This window comes from Carassius auratus, unplaced genomic scaffold (assembly GCF_003368295.1).
Source record: "Carassius auratus strain Wakin unplaced genomic scaffold, ASM336829v1 scaf_tig00003633, whole genome shotgun sequence".
Lineage (NCBI taxonomy): Eukaryota > Metazoa > Chordata > Actinopteri > Cypriniformes > Cyprinidae > Carassius > Carassius auratus.
In genome coordinates, this window is record NW_020523535.1 from 112,853 (window position 1) to 131,972 (window position 19,120).

The following is a 19,120-nucleotide window of genomic DNA, read 5'->3' on the forward strand; positions in this document are numbered from 1 at the left end:
TATGCTAATGCTAAAGTGTTAAGGTGCAATGTGGTTTCTACGTTGTTCTGGGAGGTTTTTGGCATGTTATTTTTAGTAGTTAAGGTGTTCTGGGCAGTTTCTAGAGCATTGCTAAGTGTTTGCCAGGATGGTTTCTTTAAAGCATGATAGCAGCATGCTAACAACATGCTAATAAATGCTATAAATCTGTTAAATCACATACACACACACAAACACTAGCATGTTGCTAGCATGCTATAGCTATATGTATATATATATATATATATAGACAGAAAGAGAGAGTTTCCTTCAACAATCAAACACAGATATTCACAGGATTTATCATTTATGTATAATTCTTCATATAGATACATTACACATTGAGTTTGTTAGTGCGGGTAACATACAACATCATGTTCCAAGATGGCAGATGTGTTGAGGTGTCTGCAAAAGTCAAATGTATCTTTACAAGCGTTACAAGAATGCTAAAACATGCTAGAAATATGCTAAAACCATAGTTTATTTTAAATATATTTTTGTTACCATTGTTATTGTTTTTGGTTTAACTTGTAGTAAAACCATAGTTAATTTCCATAAGGGACTAGTGTGCGAAAAACATACTGTACATACTATAACATACTGTAAACATCTTAGCAACAACCTAAATCACGCTAGCAACATGGTGAAAAAAAAATATGCTAGAAACATCCTGTAACTTTCAGAAAAGGCTTAAGACAACATTAAAGTTTATCTGCAAACCTTATCTGTCTAGTTTATGTACTTTTATAGAATTTATGAATATTTTAGCTTTAACATTTTATATTTTCATGTTTTTATATTTTGATTTTAGTTTATTTATGTGCTTTATGTGGTCGTTTACTTGAGGTTTTGCTTTTTAAATGGTTCAGTTTAGCGTTTTTGTTTTTGTTTTTTTTTCAGTAGATTTAGTACTTATTTAATTAGCTGCCAGAGCAACATTTCTAATTTCCACTGAAGTTTCACTTTACGTTTTTTAATCTAGTTTATTATATTTCATTTTGTATTTCTACTTCCGGTTACTGAAAATGATTTTCAACAGTTTTAGCCAACAACAGCAATACTGTCACAGACGAAAACAAACATATCAATTTTCAGGAATGGTGACGTTTCATGCATTTGTTTAGAAAGTGCGATAAAGGTGACCTCTTCCCCTGTTAACCCACAGTACAGCAAGCACCTGTTTGTCCACATCGCCCAGACGAACCCCTCATACACAGACCCTCTCCTGGAGGCCGTGGACGTCCGTCAGATCTACGACAAGTTCCCAGAGAAGAAGGGAGGCCTGAAGGAGCTGTTTGAGAAGGGCCCTCAGAACGCCTTCTTTCTGGTCAAATTCTGGGTGGGTTTTTACTAATGCATGTTGATCTAAAACAAAGTCTTGCCCTGAAAGCCCGGTAAATGTTATGTGTTTGCAAATTTCAATCACTTCACAAAGGCCCCATAAAAATGAAAGTTAGTCAAGGTCTCCACTAAGTTGGTCTGTGTGAGAGATCTTGAAACAGATTCTGGTCTGTAATGTGTTTCAGGCTGATCTGAACAGCAGTAATGTTCAGGATGGCGCAGGCTCGTTCTATGGGGTCAGCAGTCAGTACAGCAGCGCTGAAAACATGACCATCACTGTCTCCACTAAAGTCTGTTCTTTTGGGAAGCAGGTGGTAGAGAAAGTCGAGGTGAGGTCACTGTTCGTTCATAACTATTCACAGCGGTGTTTTTGTCATCTACTGTAGATGGTCTGTACTGACAACAGTGGTTTCTTGGACTTTTTGACCCCTAGACGGAGTATGCGCGTGTGGAGGGCGGGAGGTACGTTTACCGGATCCATCGCTCACCCATGTGTGAATACATGATCAACTTCATCCATAAACTCAAGCACCTGCCAGAGAAATACATGATGAACAGTGTCCTGGAGAACTTCACTATACTGCAGGTAATCCTGTGTGTGTGTGTGTGTGTGCGTGTGTGCGTGTGTGTGTGTGTTTTGACACACTATAAAAAGTTTGGGATCAGTAAGATTTTTTTACCCCTCCTAATGCATTCAAAACCTGAATGAAATTTTCACATTCACAGACCTGAAGAATCATTGAATTATAAAATAGTCATATCTTAAAATGCTAAAACCATAATATATCTGATCAGCAACTTCTGATTAAAGTTTGCAATGTTACCATGTTATTACTGCATTAACTTTGGTTTTTGATTGATTAAAATAAAATTACAAATCCTTTGAACCTTAAAATTACATAGGAACCACACCAAAAGAAAAAAAATGTAATGAGATATATTTCAATAATGATGAGAAGTCTTTGATAAATTATTTAATTTAAATAAATAATTGAATGAAATTTCTATGAACGTAATCTAAGAACTAACAGTATTAACCCTTTTGTAAATTCATTTGAATTTATAACTCATAATTGCTAAAAAATAAAATAAAATAAATAATAATAATAAACAGTCCAATTGTTTTTTTTAAACCTACATTTTTATTTCTACAAAACAACATAAATATTAGTAAATATAAATATAAGTATTTTTTATTTGTATTTTTTAGGGGTGGATGGGGGGCAATAACATAGACATTTTTTGGGGATTTTAATTTAACTTTAAAAAGTAAAAAATAATAATAATAATTTGGCAGCTAATAATCCTCCTTACATACCCGGGTCCCATTTATGTTTTTATCATTAATATTTTTTTTAAATGGCTACGTCTCTTAAACATAATTGTAAAAAAATCAGAGGAAAAAAAAGATTTTACAAAGCATATATATATATATATATATATATATATATATATATATATATATATATATATATATATATATATATATATATATATATATATATATATATATATAATTTTTTATTTTATTTTTTTTGGACCAAAATGGACCTGAATGTATTATGAGGGTTAAGAAATTATTACTTTTATTCAACAAGGGTGCATTATTTTTATTTTTTTTTTAAACAGTAAATGCATTAAATATATTTATATATTGATGTTTGTGTAATTTAAAAGACTATAGGATAAATTAAAACGTACTTGTAAATTACGTTTTTAAACCGTTTAAATAGTTTAAATAGTTTACGATGTAAAAGTAATTATTATGTTTACTAAAAATCTTACTAAAAAGTCATTGTGCTCATCCAACATAACTGTCTGCTGTGCTATGCCATGCTTTATTTGAAGCTTCAGTCTACTGTTTTATTACACTGTTCCCTGATGTGCTTTTCTCTTCCTCAGGTTGTCACAAACAGAGACACACAAGAGACTTTGCTATGCATTGCGTTCGTGTTTGAGGTGTCTACAAGTCACCACGGAGCACAGTATCACGTTTACAGACTCGTCAAGGACTGAATGACCCTTGAGCCAAAAAGCCCTCCAGATGCCGTTCGTCCAGTGCTTACGAACACTTACGAACAAAGTGAGGAAAAGAAAACTAGACAGACCTGAAGATCACAAACACAATCATGGGCAAAACACAGACCGGGATCCTCTGCACTAGGTTTTGTTGTATATTTAGTCGTGTTCCTTAAAAGCAAAGGAAATGCACTTTCAGGGATAATTCTGTTTCTTACTGTTTTGTGGGGTAGAGAGAGGTCTTGAATGTCTGTGGTGGGTGAACTCTGATTCTGATGCTTGTCATGTTTATGGTACTAGACTCTGAAGGCACAAAGGTCTTTTTAAAGCCAATAATAAGCGAACAGGAAAGGAATTCTGGTGGATACGAGTCTTTCTCTATCAGAAATGTTGTGATGGTGTATGTTTGTCTTTCGTTTAGACACAGCGGCTTGCTACCTCTGACCCTTGACAGACTGCGGGCTCAGATTGTTCTCAGAACGATGAAAATAAAAACGGTTTTGTGTAGGAAAGAGACACTGAATGTTTGTGATGGTAAGAGCAAGTTGCATAAAAAGTTTAGGGTTCGTGTTTTTTTTCACGAATGTCACACACTTTTGCAAGTTTTACTCTTGACTCAGCTTGATTTTCTGTTTTGGAAAATGCAAATGTGTGAGCTATTTCTACCTCCTGGTGTTACATGGATATGTATGGAAGCCTGTTTCCGCAAGAGAATAAAAATTTTTTTTTTTTAATTGTTTTATATTCCGCAAAAAAAACAAAAAAAAAAAAAAAAAACAGAATTGTGAAATGTAAACTCGGAATTCTGAGGAAAAAAATTCAGAATTGTAAGATCTAAAGTCAGAACTGAGAGAAGTAAACTTGAAAATGCTAATTGTTTATTCTCATAATTCTTGACTTTTTTTTCCCTCAAAGTCTAAATTGTGAGCTTTAAACTCCAAAAAGCCAGAATTGTGATATAAAAGTGGCAAATACCTTTTTATTTTATTTTTTTTCCATAGCGTAAAAAAAAAAAACTCAGAACTCTGAATTCTAAGAAAAAAGGTCAGACTTGTGAAATATAAACTCTTTATTGTGAGATCAGAACTATGAAATAAAAAGTCACAATTAGCTTTTATTTATTTTTATTCTGTGGTGGAAACAGGCTTCCACCAATATGCAAAGTGCTTTTTTAAAGCAGAGTTTTTATTTAAAACCATTTTGCCATACATTTTATTGTGATTATGCATGCTTTTACTGGATTGCCCTCAGTTTGAGTGCCTTATCACTTCTGTGTCTACCTTGGCCATACTGACAAGAGAGCAGGAGAATCAGTAGATCACCTGACACGGTTTAAATCAGAGAGGGCAAATCTGCTGTTGCATAAAGGGGTTACAGCGGGACGAAACAAATCTCAGTATGTACAGTAACACTAGGTGTTTTTAATCTATGAACTACATGCTAATAACATCATCACCAGTGCAATTACACCCAACTAGGTGCTTGAGTACTTTCCTAATAAAACAAACAAAGAAAGAAAAAAATAAACATTACATTTGGATGTAAAACTTCAATATTTCAGTCGTACTCTCTATTTTTGTGAGGTGTGCCATTGGTCAAACGAAGAAATTAACCGTTAATTCCATAGTGAAATGTGCAATAAGACCTGGGCTATTCCCATCCAGGTTTTCTCAGGTTCTTTCAGTAATGTAGAAACGCTCTAGGTTTTTCATGTTAGTGTATACAGTATGTGGGCTCATGGATTCATTACACTTGTATTTACATTTGTGCTTCCACACATGACATCCATCCTGGTGTTTTAACCCACAGTCACCTGCAATGGATACATATGATTTTAAATGTCAGACATAGTCAGTGGCAATCTGATTATTTATGACATCATGTATTGGTACATTATGGAAAGCACATGTTGATGTTGCATAAACAACTGAGGACTGTTTATTTTGTTGTACGATCTCCTTTTGGAATTTGTGTGTGTGTGTGTGTGTGTGTGTGTGTGTGTGTGTGTGAAAGTTTCTAAACTAATCTGTAATATCTTAACCAAAGAATCGAATGTGAACATCATCCCAGTCTTGCCTTATTTTGTGCTTCAGGTCTTCTGTGACATTTGGAAAGAAAAACCATGCTTCAGTGTGAGTGTGTTTGTGTGTATTTGTGCACCTGTGTGTGTGTGTGAGAGACAAATAGAAATTAATTTTGAAATTCTTTAAATAGTTTTGTGTATATTTTAAGAATGTTACAGGAGAAAGGTTTTAATGTCCATTCTTTTTTTTTCATCTTTATTATTATTTTGTTGTTTTGTTGTTCCAGTATCATATTGTTCTGGTTAATATGAAATAAGGGTTGTAACATCTTCATTTTCATGTTTTTGCCCATTAAAGTGACTTCCAAGCCCTGGAAGCAAAAAACATCCAAATTGCTTTTGTTGTTGTTATAGAGTATACCAAAATAATAAATAAAATATAACATTATAATGTCATAATATAATTATGATAATTAATAGATACTAGACAACAGCTGTGACTGTATAGGGTCACATTTAACTGAATTTATTAATATAAAGTGCAATGAAAAAAAAATGGTATAACATTTAAATTAATATTTTTTTTGTTTGTTTGTTTTTTCCAATAAAATAAATGATTATTGAGCATCATACATCAACCCAAATACATTAATTTATAGCAACACAATTTTTTTATGGATAAAATTGCTCTTCGAGGTAATGATTACAGGTTACCAGTTTTTGCAGCGTAACAATTAAATGCACATAGAGTCTATTTTAATGCTGCATGCGAACAATGCTCCTTTTTACAGGTGCCAGTCTATCGCTTCAACAAAAGGTTGTTTCTTTTTACTTTTTGAAATCCAGTTCGTTATACCAAGACTTTTGCACCCATACAAATCAGGGAATGAGCTCCCGGACATAAACTAGCTCCAGCGGCAAGCTAGTTGTCCACAACAGCCGTGTATCAACCATGCTCTTCTCTGCTTAGCTTTAGTGAGGAACCAGACTCTGCCTATTGCATGCAACAGCTACATTCAGTCTGCGCTGTAAATTAAAGAGCATTATTGGTTAAAACTGTGATCAGTTTATAGGTTTTTCCTCTGTCCTCATCAAATTTCCTTAATCATGCCATTTTCCAGGAAAAAAAAATGTTGATAAAAAGAATCAATAAGCATAAAAGCATATGTCAATTAGCATCATCACTGGAACTGATGAATTTAGTTTAATAAATTCCTTAGTAGGCTAATGCCTAACTTAATCTCCCCTTTAACTGCCACACTGTTTGTTCAAGTTTTAATTAATGATGTTAAAGTGACTGAGCTTGACTAGAGCATATTAATGAAAACCTTCTAAGAATACTAACACTGAAAGAGTACTGCATTTAAAGCTCTTTAAATAACCCCTCAAATGAATTAATACACTGTATAATGAAATAATTTCTGATTAGGATTATTAATTATCCTATTAATTGTAAGTAACATTTACTGTATTCACTGCAGTTTCTGCAGTACCTGGGGCAAATGTTGCATTAAATAGGCCAACTACACTACCCATAATGCACGCGGGTGTTTCTATCCAGTAGCGCATGAGCTGCACTGTGCTGGATGATGCACTGGATACATTTGAGGTCATTTGACGGGACAGTGATGGTTATCGATCAGTCAGGAGCTCAGAAAGAGGGCGGAGCATCGATCTGAGCTCCGGGCGCATGCAGGTAGGCTATTATTTACAAGACTCAAGAATTTAAAGTAGCCTACGCTTGAACCTATTTTGCTTAACTAAGAGATACTATAGATCACAATAAAATCTGACAGTCGGTGTGAATAGTTTTAACGAATGGGTTTCAGATGTCACTGAGTTTGGCTGCTCGGTGGATTAGTGTGGAGCTCCGCCTCCGGACTGAGCGGGTTTAAAGCGCTCTCCGCTGACGGCCGGCCGGTGGGACGGACTGAAGCCCGAGCAGCGCGGCATCATGCCAGCAGAGCGGCCCGACACACTGCGCATCTTCTCTCTCAACTGCTGGTGAGCTCACTGATGCTTCTGCGCCAAAGACGCGCTCCGGGACGATGCTCGGTGCTTTGTGTGAGATAGAAATGTAGCTCGTTGCATTTATTTACTGAGTTAATTATGCATGGAGTTATTTATCAATATTTAATGAGTTTGCTGCACAGTAAATAGTAATTAGCCTAATCTAGTAATTTGTTTAGATATTTTTTTCCACCCATGCAGCTGAAAGCTTTAGCAAAATAAAACACCTAGAAGTGTAAATTATAAATTTAATATGTTAGAAAAAAAATTCGTTCTATATATAAATTAATAAATGTTTGGATGCTTTATATACAGTCTTATATAAATTATTAATATGTAGTGTTTATTTTTTTATTTTATTTATATTTATAATATTAGCATTCTATATATAAATTTATACATTTTTGGATGCTTTAGATAAAGTCTTATAGTAATTTTTAATATGTAGTGTATTTTTTATTTTATTTATAATTATAATATGAATTAGTTTATATATATATATATATATATATATATATATATATATATATATATATATATATATATATATATATATATAGATATAGATAGATAGATAGATAGATAGATAGATAGATAGATAGATAGATAGATTTTTTTCTTTCTTTCAATTTTCCCATTTTATTTTTCATTCTTTGTGAGTTTTTATTCATTTTTTTTTCTTTACACACACACACACACACACACACACATATATATATATATATATATATATATATATATATATATATATATATATATATATATATACATACAGTATATATATATATATATATATACATACAGTATATATATATATATATATATATATATATATATATATATATATATATATATATATATATATATATATATACAGTTTTTATTGTATACACATTTTTATTTCACTTTTCACTTTCAGTTATTTTTGGACATCAAGTGACAGTACATAAAAGTGAAAAATTATGCATTGGCAAATAACTTTTTAGGTTAGCCTATTTCAGTTAATGTTTATTGTATGAATTATTTTTTCATTTTATATATGTATATATATATATATATATATATATATATATATATATATATATATACCTTGGTTTATCAACTGTACATCTCTTTCACTGTACACTGTAATGTTTTTTTTTTCTAGTTTCTCAGCTTCAAAATATTTTATTACTAGAAATTGTTCTCTATTATTTGATTTATATAAATGTATATCTGTTTTGTAGAAGTCTGTGTTAGTTGCTGTCTTCATAAGTATAACCCTGAATCATCAAACATAACTAACAAATATTGATACAAGTGTGATGCATCATATAATAATTATTAATTATCAATAATATTAATAATGTTCATCATCTGGCTGACTACATCTTGTATTATTTTTTCTAAAAATCCTGTCAAACGTGCACAGACTGACAGTCACCACTTATAAACAATTACTAAATATTATAGAAACATAATTTTCTGTAAAGTTGCTTTGTAACGATTTGTATTGTAAAAAGCGCTATACAAATAAACTTGAATTGAATTGAATTGCATTGAATAAGTGTGAAGCACATGAGCAGACAGAGCTTCAGCGGTCACATGACTTGTGGTGAGGGCCTCCTGCTTTGCTGATGCCAGCACTGTCAGCAATATGTTCCAGAAGACGCAATAATGCAAACTGTGATTGTAGCTGAGACAGAAAATGTGGTTTTTAATACTTCCCCAGATTTAGATGACACAGCAGTTTAATCATAAGCATGCATGTGATGGAGCTGTGAAATGATGAAGTCAGCTGTGTTTATATGGAGCATAATGACTGCATATGTGTACACAATACATGCTCTTTAGGCTTTGTATGAGGGTAAGGTAGACCGTAAGACAATAGTGACTATGGTATCATGTTTTTCAGGGGAATTCGATTCTTCAGTCAGCTCTGTACGGAGCGGTATGAGATGATCGGAGAATTACTGGGCAGAGAGCAGCACGACGTTGCTCTATTACAGGAAGTGGGTTTTACAGTACACTTTTAACCACCGCATTCTCTGACTGTCTTTTTGGATTAATTCAGTGCCCTTGTGGCTTTAGCACTTCATTTCGCTTCATTCCCCTGATGGATGAATAAGACTGATTTGTGTTTGTGCTTCTGCTTAATATTTTTTTATGGAAACCATGATACACTACTATTGAAAATTTTGGCTTAAGTAAAATAAAATAAAATAAATGCTCAAATTCAGCTTTGAGGTTACAAGAATAAACTGCAGTTTAAAATCTATTTAAATAAAAAAACAAAAAAAACTTTTAAATCGTAATAATATTCCACAATACAGTTTTTACTGTATTTAAAAAAAAAAAAAAAAAAATGCAACCTTTATAAGAGATTTCTTAAAAAGAAAAAATGTACATTAACAAATTCTTCAAAAGTATAATGGACTGTTTTTGAATTTAATGTAGTTTCTCTATATGTACTCAGCTCCAAAATATACTTAAAAAAAAAAAATCCTTACTCTTAGACCACAGTGTAGGAGACCAGGTATGCATGAAAAAACTAAATTAAATGTCTGTATAAGTTTTCAATGCTTGCTAGAAACGCACACAAGCTTAATCTTTACTGATCTTAGTATCTTTAACAATGTTCTAGGTGTGGAGTGAAAGAGATTTCCTTTTCCTGAAGAGAAAGCTGTCCTCCTCTCATCCTTACACTCACTATTTCAAGAGGTCAGTTCAACTCTCCATTGCATGAGGGACTTTGAATGTTGCTTTGTACTTCAAAGCAACTGGGTTTTTAAAATAAAGACTTTGAAACCCTCTGATCAGCGATTAAACGGCTAGACGCTCTCACACATTCCAGAGAGAAAAAGATTCCTGGTCAAACGACGGGAAACAAAATCCCCACTTAAAGGGATAGTCCACCAAAAACAAAATGAAGAATCAGCCGTCATGTACTCACCCCTGTGACTTTCCAAACCTGTGTGATTTTTTTTGTTCTTCCACGGAAACACAAACGGAGAAATTGTAAAGCATTCTGTCCGGAACAGAACAACATTTAAAGGGATACTCCACCCCAAAATAAACATTTTGTCTGTAATCACTTACCCCCATGTCGTTCCAAACCTCATATTCTGAGTCTTCTCTGTGACCTTTATATCTATCCCTATCATTATGATCCAAGTAAAATCCAATATTAGTTTGTTTCTGAATCAGATTTGGAGAAATGCATCATTACATCACTTGCTCACCAATGGATCTTCTGCAGTGAATGGGTGCCATCAAAATGAGAGTCCAAACAGCTGATAAAAGCATCACAATAATCCACAAGTAATCCACACCACTCCAGTCCATCAGTTAATGTCTCGTGAAAAGCTGCACGCAATAAACAAATCCATCAATAGTGAGCAAGTGATGTAATGCTAAATATGTTTAGATGAAGAAACAAGCTCTACAGGGTGAACTATTCCTTTATTATATCTGCACAAAACAAATGACAATATGTTATATGACCAATATGTTCAAAAGAAAAGAAAGTAGGTTTTCTAGGGCTACTCAAAATAGATAATAACCTCAGTCAAACACAAGGCTTTTGTCTTCCGTCTTGATAAATGAGTGTAGCTGTGATTGCTGGCATGTTTATAGAGTAAGAGATACTTAAAGGCACATGTTATTTTGTAGCTGTATGTCCTAGTATCTGATAGTATGTGGTGTTTTTACAGTAGAGTCATTGGCAGTGGGCTTGCTGTGTTCTCCAAACACAGGATCCAGGACGCTCTGCTCCACCAGTACTCTCTCAACGGCTACCCATATATGGTACATCATTTCCACATACTTAATTCTGATTGGTCAATCTGCCTTTAGTAACTGTATTGAATGTGCATTTGTAGTGTACTTCAAATATTATAAGTATATATTTTTTTAAAAAGTACAGATTATTTAATATAAATGAAATTAAAATGTGTAATGAAATGCTTTAAAGTACACATATTTTGATGTGCTGACTAACACGCTTAAGCACATATAAAGTATAATTTTAATTGTATTGTGTTATTCAGTATTACATTTAAATTTAATACATTTCAAATGTACTAAATTGCAAAATTTTACACATTATTACAAATGTTTAATTACAAATATATTTAAATATATGACATTACGTTTCAATAGAAATGACATTAAAATATACTGTAGTTTATAATAAATGCATGACAGTACATTCATCATTACACTTTAACCATACTTTAACCAACATACAATAGAAGTAATTATGAAATTATATATAAATATGTACATAAGTCCTATACTTAAAGTTAAGCTAATTGCATGTAATATGAATTTAAACTGTAAAACATTTTAATTTAATTGAAATTAGCATGCGGTTAAGTGTCTGAAAACATTACATTCAGTTCGCATGTATTCTGCATTTAATTCTGTAATAAGTGATCTTTTTAAAAGTATGTCCACGAGGGACATAATGGGACTAGATTTTTTAGTGGATCATTCTGTAATGAGGGTACAATAGGGGTGTAACGGTACGCAAAAATCACAGTTCGGTACATACCTCGGTTTTAAAGTCACGGTTCGGTTCATTTTCGGTACAGTAAGGGAAAGAAATGCAAACATTAAACTGCAGGTTGTTTATTACTAAAAACTTTTTTTTTAACTATTTGTTTACACTTTTTTAAATACTTTTTAATAAAATATATATAAAATAAAAAAAAGAATAAGAAATACAATACTGCTGCAAAGTTCTCCTCTAAATAAAATACTCTCAGTCTCAAACCAATATCATTTAATAAAATATAATGAAAAATATAAATAAATAACTATGATTACAGTGCAGGGTGGGATTTGCGCTGAACATGAAGACTTCCGCCACTTAATATGTTAGTTTGGAAACACGAAAATGTACCTATTTTCCGCAAACAAAATATTGAATTCGGTACACACGTACACCATACCGAAAGCCCTGTACCGAAACGGTCCGGTACGAATACACGTACCGTTACACCCATTTGGTACAATGATTCATGTAACAAAGTTTTAGCACAGCAAGAATTGCATTCACTTTTATATGTGTGTGTGTGTGTGTGTGTACATCTCAGCTGCACCATGGTGACTGGTTTGGAGGGAAAGCAGTTGGGTTGGTCATTGTAGACATTTTTGGATTAAAGGCGCATGTCTACGTTACTCATGTAAGTCTGATCTGGCTTAAATAGGTCTCGAGGTGTGTTCTTGATGTTCACTCGGGTTTATTCATGAGTCACTGGAGACGATGCACCTTCATTAATGATACTGATTTCCTCTCAGTTACACGCAGAGTACTCCAGGGCTCAAGATGAATACCTGCCCCACAGAACAGTGCAGTCGTGGGAGCTACTGCAGTTTGTGCGGTAAGAGAAAGTGTGTTTTCTAAGTGTCTTGTAGAGAAAGGAGTTCACATGCTTTTCGTAAACTCACACTGTGTGTCCTTGGTTAGCCACACGTCCTGCGGAGCAGATCTGGTGGTTCTGGGAGGGGATCTGAACATGCACCCTCAGGACCTGGGAAACCGTCTCCTCAGATCCCAGACGGGGCTCAGAGACTGCTACACTGAAACAGACACCTTTGATGTGAGCATACTTCCTGTTACATGTTTATTCAGTTTGCGTGTCCAGTTTTTATCGGAATCGTCTCGGTGTGTTGCTCTCGGCAGGGCTGTGAAGATGGACACACGCTGATAGCAAACAATCACTTCTCAAAGAAGCAAGACCTTATTCCTTTCGAGAAGGGCATCAGGATTGACTACATTCTCATGAAGGTAAAATAATCTTGAAAGAAATTCTATATTTATATATATACTACATTCAAAAGTTTGGGGTCAGTAAGTTATTTTTTAACGAAATTAATACTTTTATTCAACAAGGATGCATTAAAGTACGGTGACGCATTGCTGCCACACACATATATATATTTTTTTCCTTCTTTCCGTTTTAATGGGTAATCCAAATCAGAAATCAACAAGCAGGGGTCAAAACCATAAATCCATTCAACAAATAAACAAACAGGGACGGGAACAGGAACTCGGAAAACGAGGAACTCTGAATGCGAGGAAACTGGGTGACGGAAAGAAAGGACTCCATCCAGACAAACAGAAAAGGACTGGTTAATATAGGGAGGATAATGACTAACAAGTGAAGACACCTAAGTGCAATTAACAGGAGTGCAATTACTGTGATGAAGGGACAAGGCTTTGTGGGAATTGTAGTGCCTACGGTGAGGTGCCTATGGGGAAGTGAGACCACAAGTGGAGACTCAGGGAAACAGAGACCAGACAGCGTGACATTACACCCTCCTCCACGGAGCAGCTACCAGATGCTCTACCTGAACCCTAGAAGAGACCAAGGAACACAGAGACCAGGAGGGAGGTGGAGCGGCGGAGGACCAGGGAGAGGGACGGAGGACCAGGTAAAATGGGGAAATAGAGACAAGAAGTGCAGAAAACAAAAACAAGTAGTCCAGGAGGGAGGTGGACTGGCGGATAATCAGGGGGAGGGACGGAGGGCCAGTTCCATAGAGGGAAACAGAGAGAAAAACAAAAGCAAGGAACCCAGGGGGGAGGTGGACCGGCGGAGGATCAGGGGGAGGGACGGAGGGCCAGGTCCATAGAGGGAAACAGAGAGAAAAACAAAAACAAGGAGCCCAGGAGGGAGGTGGACCGGCGGAGGATCGGGGGAGGGACGGAGGGACAGGTCCATAGAAGGAAACAGAGAGAAGAGTAGCAAAAATAAAAACAAAACACAAGTCCAGGAAGGACATAACTTTCAGTGTCCCAGGGCCGAACCGACGGGGCAGGAATCCAGAGAGGAGCAAGGTGGAAATGGAGCCCTGCGGTCGAAACAGAAGCCAACTAGGGCGGCGCAGAAGACCACCGCATCCGTGCGGTCGAGACAGAAGCCCACCAGGGCAGCGCAGAAGACCACCACATCCGTGCGGTCGAGGCAGAAGACCACCACCTCCGTGTGGTCGAGACAGAAGCCCACCAGGGCAGCGCAGAAGACCACCACATCCGTGCAGTCGAGGCACAAGACCACCACCTCCGTGTGGTCGAGACAGAAGCCCTCCCGGGCGGCGCAGAATACCACCACATCCATGTGGTCGAGACAGACGCCCACCAAGGTGGCGCAGAATACCATCACATCCATGCAGTTGAGACAGAAGCCCACCAGGGCGGCGCAGAAGACCACCACATTCGTGCGGTCGAGACAGAAGCCCACCAGGGCGGCGTAGAAGACCACCACATCCATGCGGTCGAGACAGAAGCCCACCAGGGAGGCGCAGAAGACCACCACATCCTTGGGGTCGAGACAGAAGCCCTCCCGGGCGGCGCAGAATACCACCACATCCATGTGGTCGAGACAGACGCCCACCAAGGTGGCGCAGAATACCATCACATCCATGCAGTTGAGACAGAAGCCCACCAGGGCGGCGCAGAAGACCACCACATTCGTGCGGTCGAGACAGAAGCCCACCAGGGCGGCGTAGAAGACCACCACATCCATGCGGTCGAGACAGAAGCCCACCAGGGAGGCGCAGAAGACCACCACATCCTTGGGGTTGAGACAGAAGCCCACCCAGGGGGCGCAGAAGACCACCAAATTCATGCGGTCGAGACTGAACCCCACCCGGGCGGCGCAGAAGACCACCACAGTGGAATCAAATTAACAGTAGAGCAATTCTGGTTAGGCAAGTCTGTAACAGAGAACATGAACAAAGGTGGCCTCCGTGGCCATGACAGGATCAGTCAAGCGCTCAGAGAGTTCGGCTGAGACGTGACAAGGCTCTGGAAGTTCCGCAGAAATGAGGAGAGGCTCTGGTAGTTCAGCCGAGACAAGGAGAGGCTTTAGTAGTTCAGCAGAAACGTGGGGAGGCTCTGGTAGGACTAGCCCTGACTCTGGACTGTCAACGGTGACTTGACCTGACTCTGGAAGGTCAACGGTGACTAGCCCTGACTCTGGAAGGTCAATGGTGACTAGCCCTGACTCTGCAGGGTCAACAGTGACCTGACCTGACTCTGGAGGGTCAACGGTGACCTGACCTGACTCTGGAGGGTCAACGGTGATTAGCCCTGACTCTGGAGGGTCAACAGTGACTAGCCCTGACTCTGCAGGGTCAACGGGGACCTGACCTGACTCTGGAGGGTCAACGGTGACCTGACCTGACTCTGAAGGGTCAACGGTGACCTAACTCGACTCTAAGGTCAACGGGAACCTGACTCAACTCTGGAGGGTCAACTGTGGCTGTCATCCTGTGCAGAGGTGCTGGACAAGCAGCCATCTTGTGCTATGACTCTGGACCGGCAGCCATCTTGGGCAGTGGTGCTGGGCCGGTGGTCATCTTGGGCAGTGGCGCTGGGCCGGCGGCCATCTTGGGCAGTGGCGCTGGGCTGGCGGCCATCTTGCACCGTGGCGTTGGGCTGACGACCACCTTGTTCCGTGACGCTGAGCTGGCAGACATCCTGTGCAGTGGCGCTGGGCCGGAGGCCAACTTTGGCTGTGGCACTGGGCTGGCGACATCCTTGTGCTGTGGTGCTGGGTTGGCGGCCATCTTGCACCGTGGCGATTGGCTGGCGACCACCTTGTGCTTTGGCACTGGGCTGGCGACCATACTGTTCAAGTGGTGCTGGGCTGGTGGCCATCTTGTGCTGTGACGCTGGACTTGCGACCACCTTGTGCAGTGGCGCTGGGCTGGCGGTCCTCCTGTTTGTAGACCCCGATCTAGAATCAGCCATACCACCAGGAGAGACAGGTGTGGCTGGGGTATTCCACGGAGACCGATGTTGTAAGTAGAAAATGAATTCCCAGAACCCAAACACATCCATTTTGTTCCATTTCCATGCGAGGTACCGGTTCATTCAGACTGGTGTTAAAAATGTCCTTAAGGGCTGCCTCATTATATCCCATACCCTCCACCAAAGGCCAGAACAAATGTGCCATGGCACCCAACCTCATTGCCCTCTTGGTGGAGGGTGGTTAATTTAAAATATTTCGCCCTCCGCTCCGTGTAGACTGAGGGAAATAGAGACCAGAAGGCATGACAATAACGAGATGTTTTAAGATTACGTTAAAACAACATAACATCTCGTTACGACATAAGTGAGTGGAAAAAATAATGTGTGTGTGGCAGCAATGCGTCACCGTATTAAAGTGATCAAAAGTGACAGAAAAGATGTTTATAATGTTATGAAAGAACACTCTTCTTTTGAACCCTCTATTCATCAAAGAATCCTGAAATTAAATGTATTATGGTTTTCAAAAAAAAAATAAAAATACACAGCTTAACTGTTGCTAATAATATGAATATGTTTCTTGAGCAGCAAATCAGCATACGAATCAAAATGATTTCTGAAGGATCATGTGACAATGAAGACTGGAATAATGATGCTGAATAAATTACATTTTATAATATATTACAACAGAGAATTACTGTTTTTACAGTATTTTTGAAGAGACCACAAACTGCTCAAGTTTTCATGCCGCTCTTTTCCATGTGACATACTCAACATTAGTGTTTGTGCTCTTCTTTTCCTTGTGCAGGGCTCTCAGAGAGTGAGCATGAAGTGTGAGTCTCTTTCCACCACCAAGGGTCCAGTGGCTGATAAACCCTTCCCTTATTCTGACCACGAGGCTCTGACTGCTAAACTGGCCCTGCTGCGCTCAGAGGACAGCAGACAGCTTGGTGACAGCAACGCTGAGGACGGTGAGGACTTGCTTAGAACAGCACAGACGAGAAGTTCACATCAGTATAACTGAGGAAACCCTGCTGTAATGCACATTCATGATCGTTCATACAAGATAGTGTGATACTGTATGGTTTGGGTTATGTGAAACTTTAAAGTTCTTTAGCTCTAATAAAATTATAATTTAATTTCTGATTATAATCATAGTTACGTTTAGGGTTATGTTTTCTTATGGTTCTTATGCTCACCAAGGCTGATCAAAAAAACAGTAAAACGGTGATATTGTGAAATAATGTTGACATTTTTAATATGATAATCTATCTTCCTCCAGTGCTTGCTGTGTCAGAGCAGATGGACGTGGTGGCAGAGGCGTGTGCGGTGGTGAAGGAAGGTTTGTGTAAGACCGAGGCCCTGCTGGACAAAGCCAGGCATCTGATGTTCAGCGCACTGCTGTTACTGCTGCTGCCGCTGGCATTGGCCTTCCTGCCCTGCTCCTGCTCCTGCTCCTTCAGCACACTGGGGCTTCTGGGAGCCGTGTGCATGAGCCTGCTCGTCTCTGGAGCTCTGCTCTACCTGCTCTTCACCACACACATCAAAGTCCTGAAAGAGACTGAAGACCAGATGATGCTGACCTCTAATGACCTCCAGACTAAACTGACAAGGTGTCAGCTCTCTGGATCCCCGTCCTCAGATGGTTCTCCAGAGCTCCAGCCGCTGAGTCCTTTTAAAGGGAGGAATAAGTCTGAACTGTAAGAGCTGGTCATGGATCAGGTTACTGTAGCTCAGTGTTATATAATAGCTGTTAGGATATAACTCGTAGAGCTGATCTGAGATCAGTGCTATGAGGCTATACCTACCTCAGCTCAGTGAATAGACAGATTAATCATCACAGAGCTGCTGCTCTTTTGCATTTTAACAAACTGAAAACCCCACTCTCCAACGCTTGAATGGAAAGCCCTGTTTATTTCCTTGAGGGAAGTTATTTAATTCTGTGCTTGTCTATGCCTGTAAAGACACTCTGAACAGTGTGCTTGCTGATATTTTAGTGTAACTCAAAAGATACTTAAGTAATTTCTTTTTTTTTAATGGTTCTTGTTGAAGTATTACTAGACCACATTTTAGGTAACTAATAAACACTGTTTGAATGTCATTTCATCATAATCGTGAATAAATAAATCACTATTCTGAAGCCTTTTTCATATTAACTCTAGGTAATTCCCTCCCTTTCCACAAGGTTGCGCTCTTGCTCTTTTTATTGAAAGCATAAATTGTGAAATTAAAAAAAATTTTTTTATAAAGAAATGTATATATATATATATATATATATATATATATATATATATAGATACATATATATATATATATATACATATATATATATATACATATATATATATACTGTACATATATATATATATATATATATATATATATACGTATATATATATGTACGTATAAGCATAACTTATATATATATATATATATTTATGGTGAACAATTCATCCATGCAAGTCAATCCACACACACACACACACACACACACACACAAAAATTGGACAGAACAGGAAATGGGGTTTGTGAGATTGTCAGATGTAGGTCTCAGAGCAAAAGTGGGAATTTATCATCTTGTGGGTGTTTTCAAACTAATGGGTGTTTCTAAACCATGCACCAACTCCACCCTAAACCTAACATCACCATGACGTCAGCCAATAAGGTATCATGGTGTAAAAACACCCTAATCTGGTAACTCCCATTACTTTCCTGCAGAGACCTATACTTGGATATCTGTCATTAACTACTTTTCTAGATCCAATCAGGTGCTAGTTGGAAAATAAAGCCACGCCCACTATTTCTCCTCATTTAGTATTCTGTTTCTCTCGGAAATACGTCACAACACTGGAGAAAAGTCATTTGCAACTTCCGGTTCACACAGACTTTAACATCTCGGTTACGTATGTAACCACGTTTCCCTGAAAAGGGAACTAGATGCTGCGTTGACGTCACCATATGGGAACACC

At 37.8% G+C, this 19,120-nt stretch overlaps 2 protein-coding genes across 5 annotated transcripts in view; both read left to right on the plus strand.

Moving 5' to 3' along the window:
• LOC113070258 (transcriptional enhancer factor TEF-5-like) overlaps window positions 1-4,394 on the plus strand; it is a 37,717-nt gene extending 33,323 nt beyond the window's left edge. For all 4 annotated transcript variants that reach the window (XM_026243479.1, XM_026243480.1, XM_026243478.1 and 1 more), the window contains 4 exons: window positions 1,184-1,357; window positions 1,545-1,688; window positions 1,793-1,945; window positions 3,262-4,394. In XM_026243479.1, the coding sequence (XP_026099264.1) occupies window positions 1,184-1,357; window positions 1,545-1,688; window positions 1,793-1,945; window positions 3,262-3,375 (585 nt within the window). In that variant the 3' untranslated portion in view covers window positions 3,376-4,394. The remainder of the gene's footprint in view (window positions 1-1,183; window positions 1,358-1,544; window positions 1,689-1,792; window positions 1,946-3,261) is intronic.
• Window positions 4,395-6,971: 2,577 nt separating this feature from the next.
• LOC113070260 (sphingomyelin phosphodiesterase 2) lies at window positions 6,972-18,291 on the plus strand. The gene is made up of 11 exons (XM_026243484.1): window positions 6,972-7,097; window positions 7,231-7,405; window positions 9,306-9,402; window positions 10,035-10,111; window positions 11,104-11,197; window positions 12,490-12,579; window positions 12,695-12,777; window positions 12,864-12,996; window positions 13,080-13,184; window positions 16,960-17,122; window positions 17,434-18,291. The coding sequence occupies exons 2-11, from the start codon at window positions 7,356-7,358 to the stop codon at window positions 17,853-17,855; spliced, it is 1,314 nt and encodes a 437-aa protein (XP_026099269.1). The 5' UTR covers window positions 6,972-7,097; window positions 7,231-7,355; the 3' UTR covers window positions 17,856-18,291.
• The last annotated feature ends 829 nt before the right edge of the window (window positions 18,292-19,120 follow it).

Coding starts and splice junctions, on each gene's coding strand:
- LOC113070260 (XM_026243484.1), top strand. CDS start 7,356: ATGCCAGCAGAGCGGCCCGACACACTGCGCATCTTCTCTCTCAACTGC. Junction 7,406..9,305: donor ATCTTCTCTCTCAACTGCTG/GTGAGCTCACTG, acceptor CATGTTTTTCAG/GGGAATTCGATTCTTCAGTC. Junction 13,185..16,959: donor TTGACTACATTCTCATGAAG/GTAAAATAATCT, acceptor TTCCTTGTGCAG/GGCTCTCAGAGAGTGAGCAT.